At 43.5% G+C, this 12,625-nt stretch overlaps 1 protein-coding gene across 6 annotated transcripts in view; it reads left to right on the top strand.

Annotated features, from left to right (window-relative positions):
• LOC124613251 (protein phosphatase 1 regulatory subunit 12A) overlaps positions 1-12,625 on the top strand; it is a 371,783-nt gene that overhangs the window by 148,832 nt on the left and 210,326 nt on the right. For all 6 annotated transcript variants that reach the window (XM_047141939.1, XM_047141940.1, XM_047141942.1 and 3 more), the window contains exon 4: positions 329-488. In XM_047141939.1, the coding sequence (XP_046997895.1) occupies positions 329-488 (160 nt within the window). The remainder of the gene's footprint in view (positions 1-328; positions 489-12,625) is intronic.

Here is a 12,625-nt window from a genome sequence, read left to right as displayed (position 1 = left end):
ATTGACTGACATAAAAGATCATACCTAACCACAAAGTTAAAATAAGATAAATTTGTGAAATAGACACTGTGTGAGGGGCTATGTAGTAGGAAAGAGATGGTCTGGATTGGAAACAATAAAACTGTTAGCTTCATACTATAAGACAAACTAGTCTGCATGTACTCTGTAAAAATGTGATTATTTTGCTTTAGTGCCTGCAATGTTACACATGGAAAAAAGCCCCTTTTGTTAAGTGGACAGTGTTTTTTCTGAGTGTATTAGTATGTTGCTTGTAATTGTTACTGTTAATAATGAAATACGTAAGTAAAAATACCTTGCTTTATGCTAGGTATTGATTGTGATGAAGCCCGTAATGAGGAAGAACGAATGATGTTGGAAGATGCTAAAGCTTGGCTCAATAGTGGTTTCTTTGATGATGAACCACATCCAAAAACTGGTGCAAGAGCATTGCATGTTGCTGCTGCTAAGGGTTACATCAAAGTTATGAGGTAAGGTAGAAAAAGATTACAAAGTTGTTTTTCCATAGCACTCAAAACTAAATTTTTGAATGGAATAATTATAAGATATATTAAAATACTTCTATATTTTACTAAGTTAGATGATATTAAGGTTTAAGAGTTACAGGTGTGAAGCGATTGTTAAGAAGAGATTGGGGCAACAGAAAGGAGAATTGTTTGAAAACACATTCTTGTTTGCCCTTGAATTACATTTTAAAGTGATAGTCAATCCAACGGTGTGTGGAAATTGAAATTATATGTTGGGTATAGTGTTGTTAGCACTACATCTGCATCTGAACTCTGTAAGCCGTCTTACGATTTGTGATGGAGAGTACTTCTGATGACAATATCATAACCCCCCACCCATTCCATTTGTGAATTGTGAGTGTGAATAATGACTATCAGCAGACTTACATATGAGCTTTAACTTTACTGCTTTCCTCATTGCAGTCAGTTTGAGAGTTGGATGTGGGAGGGAGTCTTCCAGGAACAAAAATTTCAAAAAATTGATTTTCTTTTTCTAATGTTTTGTGGCATTTTGTGGGGATAACTCATGATTGAGAAAAGTGTTTTCGCACGGAAGCATGCAACAAGGATAATGTGTAGTGCCCACTCCAGAAACTTGCGTAGACAACTCTTTAATCCCTTCACTGCTATGGATGTGTCTCATGCTACACTGTTACCCAGTTGCTGTGGATGGGTATGTGTGTGCCACTTGGGTTTTCCTACTCTACTGTGGATGTCTGTACGAGTCCTGAGAGAACGATCTGTCACTGCTGCAGATGATTTATTTACATATCTCAGCGAGTAAAAAACTTTCGAGTATTTATCATACAATATATGTACCTCATTGTGAGTGCTATAATTTGCAAAAAACCTTGTTTCGATAGCTTGAATCATTTGAGTGATGACAGTTGTTACAACCACGATTCCCAATGTACAGTGGCATGAATGGGGGCGTCACGCATGACTGTCCAACGAGTGTAGAACCCAATAACTTGAGAATGAAATGAGAGATTCTTCTGCTTTCAGTATCAAATAAAATTTCAATAGCTTACCTATATTTCGTTCACTGCAGTGAGTGATCTACAATTGACCATATGCAATGTTTACGCAATACGTTTTTACCTCTGCAAACTCTTTTAAAGTTTTTTGCAGTGTTTCACTTAATTTGATGCAGTGCTGTAATTGACAGATAATGGAAAGAATTTCAGTTCTTTATTGAGTGAGGGTATGAGATTGTATTACGTGGCAAAAATAAAATTTTTTACACCTAATAATTTATGAAAAATCTGTGATAAAAATTTTGTACATTCCAGAATGCCATCTTTCAGCATAGGCACCAGCATTTGGTGAGCAGTACAGCCATAACAAAAGCTGCCCTCGAAATGGAATGCTGAGAGAACCTCTGTAGCAGTGAGAGTGTGAAACAATAGGCACACGGCATAGTGACAACAGCTTCACAGTACATTCACTCTATTATTAATTTTGTTTCAACAATCAATCACAGTTTTATAACAACAGTAACATCCACAAATATAATACTAGAAGGAAAAATGATTTTTAATACATCACTCATCTGTAGGGTGCACACACATTAAGTGGGGCTTCTTTTGTAGCGGAGGCTGGTAAGAGATGGCTTGAACGTGCCACAAAGAATAACACGTTGCTGTCTAAGGGGACAGCAAAGATTGGTAGCTGGGTGGTAGCATTGACTGGTGAGGACATGCACCTGCTATCGAGCCAGAATGTACGAAACATTGTTTGCCAGAGCCAGTGCAATCGGTCGACAACATACTGGGCTGACGAAACTGGGGCATTTGCCATGCGATATTTGTCACATGATTTTACAGAAACTATTTGGCAAAAAAAGAATTGATTTTTGAATTACATATAACTTTGTCAGTGTTATGATGAAGTACCCATCATTTTGTTAATAGTCATACTTATTGGTGATATTTCAATTAGAAAGATTTGCAATGAAAAATAGGGGTCATTATCATTTTGTGTTTGGTGCATATTAGATTGTGCATGCTATGTGTGAAATGCATCTGACATTTTTCTTTAAACTTGGGAGCTGGTCTATATGTATTCTCAGTCTCAAGAAAATGGATTTTATGTAGATTTTTCACTTGCACCTGCACACACTAATGATACAACAAGAGTAAAATATTCATAACATCCATTCTATCTCCTGAATGGCTTGGGATATCAAAACCAAGTATTGGCAAGTTATAGCATGGGCAGAGAGATAACCCCCACCCCACCCTCCCCCTGGCTCGCTGTTCTTTGGCAGGTTCCTGCTTGGCTACCACGGGGCCCTGGCCTTTCCAGCATATTTTCCCTTTCATGCTGCATGTCTATCGTCTTGCTGTTCTTTTTCCCCTGGGCCGTTTTTGGAAATGTGGAAATGTATTCTGCATTTTCGGCAGTCAAAATCAGAATACTCTCCACTGTTTTTCGTTCCTTTTTTTTTTTTCTTCTTTCTTCATTCCCCTTCTCCTGTCTCTTCTCTGCTTCGGCATTTGAGGTTCCTCACTCCTGAAGGCCGCCCATGCGTCTGACGCATAACAGGTGACTGGGTAACATGTAATTCCCAGCTCCAGGTCAACAGGTAGGGTTTGCACGTGGGTGATTGCCTGAGCTGCTACCTTTCCAAATTGCCCATTGGTCCATCTCCCAGGTGTTTGTGAGGTGTGACATGAAGTGTGAACAATCACCTAAGGTAGGAGCCCCCCTTCTGAAGGGTGCCCTCAGTTGGAAGGAGTCTGCCATTGCAGACACTAGCAATCATGTGGAATTTTCTCGCAATGAGCCCATCATCTTCACAGTCAATGGCCACGAAACGTAAACAGAATGGAGTTAACGATTCAAAGATCCTCCCAGCTCCACTATGGATGGTTCCTCATGGTTTCACGTACTTAAGACAGTTAGTCTTTTGCTACGGTAAATCCGTTTATTGCTCAGAAGGTGTTGATGCAATTGCTGGCCCTGTGAAATCTCTCTCTTCTTTACACAAAGGCATTCTGCTTTTGTGGCCACGCCACCTCCTCCTGCGATTGTTCTGTGCATCTCGATGAGCATGCTTTCCAAGAGATCTGGTTGAAAGAAAAAATGCCATAACTGGTTGCTCGCAAGTTGTTGGCTAGTCGGAAACCTTGTGTTCTACCATCTGACACCTACGGTACTTTTCTTGCTACATCTCACTCCATAAAGGACATGGCCACACAGACACGTGACCTCAAATTTAGCACCACGCTTGTGAAATTGCCCAGTCATGGCAGCATCCCTGTCCCTTCCTGCAGCTGTGCAACATGCCCCCAACCGGCAGGCTGCAACGGACTGAAGGAATACTCCCGTGAAGACTTGCTACGTTCCTCCAGCCAACCAACATCAGAGTCTTCCCCTGCCAACTGGAAAGGCTCCAAGATGTCAAACAAAGGCAAACAGACTTCTCTTTCGCCAACTAAAGAGATCCTCTTTGACTGTGTCATCATATGATACCCTCTTCCAGCTGACCTTCCTGTCCCAGTGCTTACCACCAACCATTTCTCTGTCGTAGACTCCGCAGACCAATAGAAGGAGAATGCCGATGCTTCTGTGGACCTCATGGAGCAGGATCCTCCTTCCTCTGCACCCTGTAGCTACTAGTCTTAGAGGGCTGACACTGAGCAGCCGCCGAGGGGACATCCCTTCATTTTTTACTCATCATGACTCTTCTCCAGTGGAACGTCTGCGGTCTTCGATCCAACAAAGAGGATTTATGGCTGCTCTTAGAATCGCAGTGTCTGCTTTTTCTATGCCTCCAGGAAACAAAATTATGTCCTCGCAACCACTTTGAGCTCTCGTATTTCTTCCTGGTCCGTTTTGACCTTCCCCCGAAGGCAACATTCCATCTCATGGGGGAGTCATGCTGCTCATACAGGATGACGTTCATAGTCAACTCATCTTCCTGACTACCCGCCTTCAAACTGTTCCAGTTCACCTTTTCCTTCCTCGCTTGACCTTTCCTCTTTGTACCATTTGCATCCCTCCATCATTCTGTGTCACCAGGGCAGACTTGCACCAGCTTATTGAGCACTGCAGAAAACTTTAAAGAGTTTGCAGAGGTAAAAACACAATGCATAAACTTTGCATATGGTCAGTTTTAGGTCATACACTGCAGTGAAAATAAATATAGGAAACTGAAAGCAGTAGAATATCTCATTTCATTCTCAAGTTGTTGGGTACTATATTCATTGGACAGTCATGCGTGACGCCCCCATTCACGCCACTGTACAGTGCAAATCGTGGTCGTAAATTCAAGATATCGAAATGAGGTTTTTGCAAATTATAGCACTCAATGAGGCACACACATTGTATGTCTGCCCGTGTCTGTCTCTGTGTGTGTGTGTGTGTGTGTGTGTGTGTGTGTGTGTGTGTGTGCGCGTGTGTATACCTGTCCCTTTTTTCCCCCTAAGATAAGTCTTTCCGCTCCCGGGATTGGAATGACTTCTTACCCTCTCCCTTAAAACCCACATCCTTTCATCTTTCCCTCTCCTTCCCTCTTTCCTTGGGTTGCGAAACCTTGAATATTTGTGTGTTTGTGTGTTTTTTATTGTGTCTATCAACATACCAGCGCTTTCTCTTTTGGTAAGTTACAGCATCTTTGTTTTTTATATATACTTAAAAGTTCTTTATTATTCACTGAGATATGTAAGTAAATCATTTGCAGCAGTGACAGATCGGTGGCTCAGGACTTGTACAGCTTTCTGCTGCTCGGTGACTTTAACACGCACCATCCCCTTTGCAGTTCTCCCAGAAACTGAGAGAGAGATGCTGTCTTGGCCGACGGTCCCAATCAACTTCACCTCTTCTGCCTTAACACAGGAGCACACATGTTCCTTTCAGACGCCACGCACACCTGTTCTTATTTGGACCTATCCTGCAGTGCCCAGCTAGCCCATTGTCTCGAGTAGTTTGCTCTCTGACACACAGTCCAGTGACCATTTCCCATGTGACATCCATTTGCTGACTCGTATCCAACCTATGTGCACACCCAAATGGCAGCTTACTAATGCTGACTGGAGGCTTTACTCCTCCCTGGCGACCTTCAATAAACATTTCCCCAGTTGTGATGACAAGGTAGAATATCTTACAAACGTTATCCTTACTGCCGCAAAATGTTCCATTCCTCACACTTCCTCTTTACCGTGCTGTGTCCCTGTCCCTTGGTGGCCATGGACTGAGGCGTGCCACAATGCAATACGCCCAGAGGCGTGCTTTGCGTGTTTTAACCATCATCCTACAGTGGCAAACTGCGTTCATATTAAACAGTTTGTTGCACAGTGTCGTCGTGTTCGGGATAGCAAACAAGCTAGCTGGATTTCATTCACTAGTTCTTTTAACAGTTCCTCTTCCTGAAGTTGGCCAACCTCTGAAAGCTATCTGGGACCAAGATCCATTCTCCAACTTCTGGCCTGACAGTAGCAGATGATGTCGTCGTGGACCCTACTGCTATCTCCAACACCTGGGGCCACCATTTTTTGGGGATTTAGAGATCGTCCCACTATCACCCTACTTTTCTCCATTTGGAAATGAGCACAGGAGGCTCGAGCAATACCTTTCTCGTGTTGGAATCATGAGTGCTACAGTGCTGCCTTTGCTATGAAGGAGCTAGATCATGCTCTCACTTCATCCCTATCCCCCACCCCAGGGCCAGACGATGTTCAGATTCAGATGTTGCAGCACCTTTTTCTTGTGGACAAGCACTTTGTGCATCATCCATATGACCACATCGGGGCAGAGGACACATTTGCCAGATGCCAGCTTGAAGCCACTGTCATACCCGTACCTAAGCCCAGAAAGGACACAAACATCTTCCTTCTAGCTACCACCCCATTCCTCTCACCAGCTGTGTTTGCAGGGTGATGGAATGTATGATTCATGCCCAGCTAGTATGGTGGCTATAGTCCCGCAATTTACTAACCACTGCAATGTGCGGATTTTGAGTGCACTTTCTGCAGTTGGCCATCTCATCACTTTGTCCCCTCATGTCATGAATGGTTTTCTAAATCCCACACTGGCCATGCTTTTTTGATTTGGAGAAAGCCTGAGACACCTGCTGGAGGACTGCTATCCTCTGTACTCTCTACACGTGAGGCTTACATGGCCGCATGCCTCATTTCTTTCAGGAATTTTTAGAAGTCCGAGTTTTCAAGGTACATGTGGATTCCACCTAGTTTGACACCTTTATCCAGGAAAACGGTGTGCCTCAGGGTTCCATCCTGAACATCATGCTCTCTACTATTGGCATTAATCCTATAATTGCCTGTCTCCTGCGGGCATCTCCGGCTCCCTTTCTGTTAACAATTTTGCGATCTACAGCAGTTCTCCATGGACCTGTCTCATTGAACGGCATATTCAGCAGTGCCTCGATCATCTTTACTTGTGGAGCAATGACATTTGCTTTTCTTTTTCCACTGACAAAACCATTTGTATGAATTTCTGGCGCCACACTTGTTTTCTTTCTTGGCCTCTTGCTCATCCATTTGTTGAAACTATGAAATTCCTGGGGCTTATGCTCAGTAGGGAACTATCTTCATGCGCCCAAATGTCTTACCAGGCATCCCGCTGTATGCAGGCCCTCAATGTCCTGTGTGTCCTCAGTGGTACTTCTGGGGAGCAGATCGAATGACCCTCCTCTTTTTGCACTGATCCCTTGTCCGTTCTAAACTAGACTATGAGTGTTTCGTCTATGCATCTACACATCAGTCCCTCTTATGCCGTCTTAGCACTATCCACCATCGTGGCATCCGTTTTGCCACTTACGCCTTTTGCACTAGTGAGGTTGAGAGTCTGTATGTAGAAGCTGCTGAACTACCACTGTCCTGCCCCCGTGACTTTCTCCTCAGCAGATATGCACGCTGTTTGTCTGCCATGCATCGGCACCCATCCTATGCCTCCTTCTTTGATAACTCCTTGGATCACCAGTATGGGATGCATCCCTCTTCTCTGTTGCCTCCTAGACTTCGCTTTTGGTTCTTGCTCCGGCTGCGTAACTTAACGCTATCTGCAACTTTCCTGGCGGGTGTAAACACTTAACCACTTAAGCTTCGTGCTGTGGCCCGTGTTCACCCTGAACTCCATTCACTCCTGACACTGCTCCAGCCTCACTCTGTCGCCTTCAGTTTTCATGACCTTTACATGGAAATTTGCGATAGTACCTTTTTGTACACTGACGGCCCTCGGACTGAGTGTGGTGTTGGGTGTGCCTTTGTCATTGGCACCAACATTCTTCGGTATCGGCTTCCAGTACACCGCTCAGTATTTATAGCAAAGCTCTTCGCCCTGTAGCAGGCCATGTAGTACATCCGGTGACACAGGCTTTTCATTTGCGTCATCTGCTCAGACACTCTATGCCCTTCAGAGTCTCTGTGTGCTGTACACTGTCCATCCCTTACTGCAATGAGTTCAGGAAAGCTGTCACTTGGTCACTCTTGATGGAGCCACTGTGATGTTCATGGTGATTCCTGGTCACATCGGTCTGACAGGAAAGGCTGCAGTCCTCTTACCTCAGCATGCTAGTCCTTACATTCCCTGTGATGATCTCTGTGTTGCCATGTCAACAGGTAGTGTCACTTTCGCATCACCACTGGTCCTCCTTTCATGGGAACAAGCTCCGGGTTATTAGGCCTCTCCCAGCAGCTTGAACTACATCCTCTTGGCCCCCTAACCTCAAGGGAATCATTTTAACTAGGTTGCACATTGGGCATTGTCTTTTTAGCCATTGCCATTTGTTAAGTGGTGCTCCCCCATCTTTTTGTGCGCGTTGTGCTCATTTTTTGATGGTCCACCATTTCTTCCCGGAATGCCCTATCTTTAATCGCTTAAGTTCTTATTTGTGTTTACTGTCTGAGTTATCACCCGTTTTAGTGAACAATGCACGGGCAGTTGTCTGCATTTTACTTTGTAACAGTTGTAGCAATATGGCGAAGGCCATTTAATTTTTAGTTCTGGCCTCCGTTTCTCTATTAGGTATTTTGTAGATCTTTCTCTACGTCCCTGTGTAGTTACTTATGTATCACAGTAGATAAGAAAGTTCCACATGTTAACCATATGGCAAAATACAAATTACTGTCACCAAAAAGTATTTTTGATACCATGAACCACTTATGACATACATTGGATGTTACAAATACACAATGTGATTAAAAGTATCCGGACACACCCAAAAACATAAGTTTTTCATATTAGGTGCATTGTGTTGCCACCTGCTGCCAGGTACTCCATATCAGCAACCTCAGTAGTCATTATACATCATGAGAGAGCGGAATGGGGGTGCTCTGCGGAACTCATGGACTTCAAACGTGGTCAGGGGATTGGGTATCACTTGTGTCATATGTCTGTACATAAGATTTCCACACTCCTAAGCATCCCTATGTCCACTTCTGATGTGATAGTGAAGTGGAAACATGAAGGGACACGTACAGCACAATAGCGAGGCCGACCTCGTCTGTTGACTGACAGAGACTGCTGACAGTTGAAGATGGTCGTAATGCGTAATAAGCAGACGTCTATCCAGACCGTCACACAGGAATTCCAAACTGCATCAGGATCCATTGCAAGTACTATGGCAGTTAGGAGGGAGGTGAGAGAATGTGGATTTTATAGCCGAGCTGCTGCTCATAAGCCACACATCACATTGGTAAATGCCAAACGACACCTCGCTTGGTGTAAGGAGCATAAACATTAGACGATTCAACAATGGAAAAAGTTGTGTGGAGTAATGAATCACGGTACAATGTGGCAATCCAATGGCAGAGTGTAGGTATGGCAAAGGCCCGGTCAACATCATCTGCCAGTGTGTGTAGTGTCAACAGTAAAATTTGGAGGTGGTGATGTCATGGTGTGGTCATGTTTTTCATGGAGGGGGCTCGCGTTCCTTGTTGTTTTGCATGGCACTATCACAGCACAGGCCCACATTGTTATTTTTAAGCACCTTCTTGCTTCCCACTGTTGAAGAGCAATTCGAGAATGGTGATTTGATCTTTCAACACGCTCGAGCACCTGTTCATAATGCACGGCCTGTGGCAGAGTAGTAACACGACAATAACATCCTTGTAGTGGACTGGCCTGCACAGAGTCCTGACCTGAATCCTATAGAACACCTTTGGGACGTTTTGGAACACTGAATTCGTGCCAGGCCTCACCGACTGACATCGGTACCTCTCCTCAGTGCAGCACTCCTTGAAGAATGAGCTGCCATTCTCCAAGAAACCTTCCACCAGCTGATTGAATGTATGCCTGAGAGAGTTGAAGCTGTCATCAAGGCTAACAGTTGACCAACGCCATATGGAATTCAAACATTACCGATGGAGGGCACCGTGAACTTGTAAGTCATTTTAAGCCAGGTGTCCGGATACTTTTGATCACATGGTGTATTTCAATCTCGCTGTATTGCTAGTGTACAAGTGAACCTGCTACATAAAATCCATTTTCTCATGATTGGAGATATGTATAGATCCTGTCCAAAGTTAAAAGAAAAATTCAATATATGACAATGTGTTGTTTCACAGCAGAAATGTTTAATGGGCAAATAATTTTTTTTTTTCCAGCCAGCATCAAGCCAGACCAATACCCTATATCCCAATCAGAATGACAAACTGGCAGGAAACTGACTTCACAAAACATAGAGTAAACCCGTAAGATATTGGCCCACCTCATGTAAGCGAAAAGCTTGATTCGCAAACTCAGTAAATGACCTCAGCAAGGAGAAGAAATAACGTTATTCTAGCATCACAATTTGAATTTGTAGGTGTAGTTTTTGTAAGAGAACACTTAGCAGCCTGCTGATAGTGTGGAACGGCAACAAGCTGAAGCCCTTAAGTCCATTTTTTGCGAAATAGAGGTTGTGCTAAAGACTGCTGGTGAGCCTGAAGAAGTAGGTTACATTTAGTAATAGCCAGGCAGAGCTGCTACCATTCACCAAAATGGCTTCTGCCTTCAAAACTGTTACTTGTCTGGTCTGCTGTACTTGGTCACTGTGAGTTGCCAACCTTGCAGCCACTGATGGGAAGATATGGTGACTTCTACCTCTAGCTTGGCGGGCCAAACTGATGGTGTTTGGTACACCATCCACCCGTTGCAGTATGTGGGAGCCACATTAACTGCTGTGGCCCCTGATTAGTGCTTATAAGCAGTTAACATTCCCACCTTCCTTGGTGTAAGGATTATGCTGTTTTATTACCAGGACACACCCTTTGATGTCCATGAGAGGGCTCTGTCATTGTCCTGGATAACAGCACGTACTGTATGGGCTACACCAGCCACCAGCGAGACCTGCTGCCTGCTAGACACTGTGTTTACATGAGTGGATGCTGCCGGGGCAACGTTGTCCGAAGATTGTTGAGACATTGAGACCATGTGCTGCTCTGCTGCTGACCTGAGTGTCACCTCTGAGGACACAATTGTAAGCTTAAGTGCAGTAAATTATTACTCTGGTGATGTTGTATCATTAGCTCACAGAGTACCAGACAGCCTGCTCCAATAGCCGCCCGGATGGCTGAGCGGTTCTAGGTGCTACAGTCTGGAACCACGCGACCGCTACGGTCGCAGGTTCGAATCCTGCCTAGGGCATGGATGTGTGTGATGTCCTTAGGTTAGTTAGGTTTAAGTAGTTCTAAGTTCTAGGGGATTGATGACCTCAGAAGTTAAGTCCCATAGTGCTCAGAGCCGTTTAAACCAGCCTGCTCCAATGCATTTCATGCTCTATCATCCCAATAACAGTAACGGTCTCAACCCAGTCGGCTACATAGCTACGTTATGATCTGATATGCTCCAAATGTGGAGTCAGTGTGTCCCCTATTTTTAATTGCATTTTTTTAAATTTTGTGCAGTGTGTTACTTTAATGTGGAATATCACAACAGCTGTGACAATTAATGAAATGGTGGGCTATAAGTAACGCAAAAATAATTTTTTTACCAAATAGTTTCTGTAAAATTCTGCGAGGAAAACTTTGAAACTAATGAAGTGTGTGTGTCATTCTACTCATAATATCACTGCTGCACCTTGACTAGCTGGTAACCAGTGTTGTGTCTGCACCCATAGGTATGTACAACTGCATGGACAGTGCAGCTAGTTGGCACGCAGACAACTAGCTATCTTTGTGTACCCAACTTGGTGTGGCATAAAAACAAGTTGGATACTCAGCCACAAAAATTCTTTGGTCGCCTACCCAGTGATTGAGAGTTTGATGGATTGTAAAATTGACTTCAAAATAGATATTTGGTCAGTATGTTGCCACATTTTCTGCTGAGAAAAAGTGCCATAATCATAAAACTGAGGCATTCTACATCATTGTGCGAAGTCAGATTTATGATCCATGGGTCATGCAAATAACTAACTAAATGCACCTGATTGCCATGTTTGACTAACAATTGACATCTAGCTTCAGCCAAATTATTTCATATTTGGATTCAAAAAATATCATTGGATATTGTAGAGCTCTTTATGGCAACAAATAACACAGCTATCAGTGGTTTCTAGACTATCTTGTGATATATATTCCTGTCTGATTTTATGATTTCACTTCAGATTTCACCTACCTGTGCTATGTGGATATATCACCTATTGTAAAAGACACTGGTTCGATACATAGTGTTCTTTTGGTTTTGAGGCCCTTCTTCCATGGTCAGTTTTTGAAAATAATTCTGGGACCTTACTACTGATGTTCCTGCAGTTCTGTAACGCCAAATTAATATTTTCTCTTTCTGACCTGCAACACTAAAAGTTATCTTCGGAGAATGATGCGAATGATCTTTCTCGGGAAATAAGTCGATATACCATTCCCCTATGGATTTGTTCTAATCTGTGCACACAGCACGCACTCTGCTATGCGAGCAGCCATTTTGTATATTGTGTGCCCTATCTGTGTGGGAGGGGGCTCCATGATACTCCATTATAGCAGAGGTCAAGAAATTTGAACCACAGATCAAAACAAAACGATAAAGTGTCTCAGATTTGGAGCTGCTACTTGCTCCAACCCAGAGGACAATGCTCTAAATAATGAGTAGTGCTTCTGTCCCACGTACCTTTCAACCAACCATGTAAAGTAACTGATAATTTCAGCAAGTCTCGGGTGGCAAGT

The sequence above is a fragment of the Schistocerca americana genome, chromosome 4 (assembly GCF_021461395.2).
Source record: "Schistocerca americana isolate TAMUIC-IGC-003095 chromosome 4, iqSchAmer2.1, whole genome shotgun sequence".
Taxonomy (NCBI): Eukaryota; Metazoa; Arthropoda; class Insecta; order Orthoptera; family Acrididae; genus Schistocerca; species Schistocerca americana.
The sequence above is the reverse complement of the archived record's forward strand: the minus strand, read 5'-3'. Positions and strand labels throughout refer to the sequence as shown.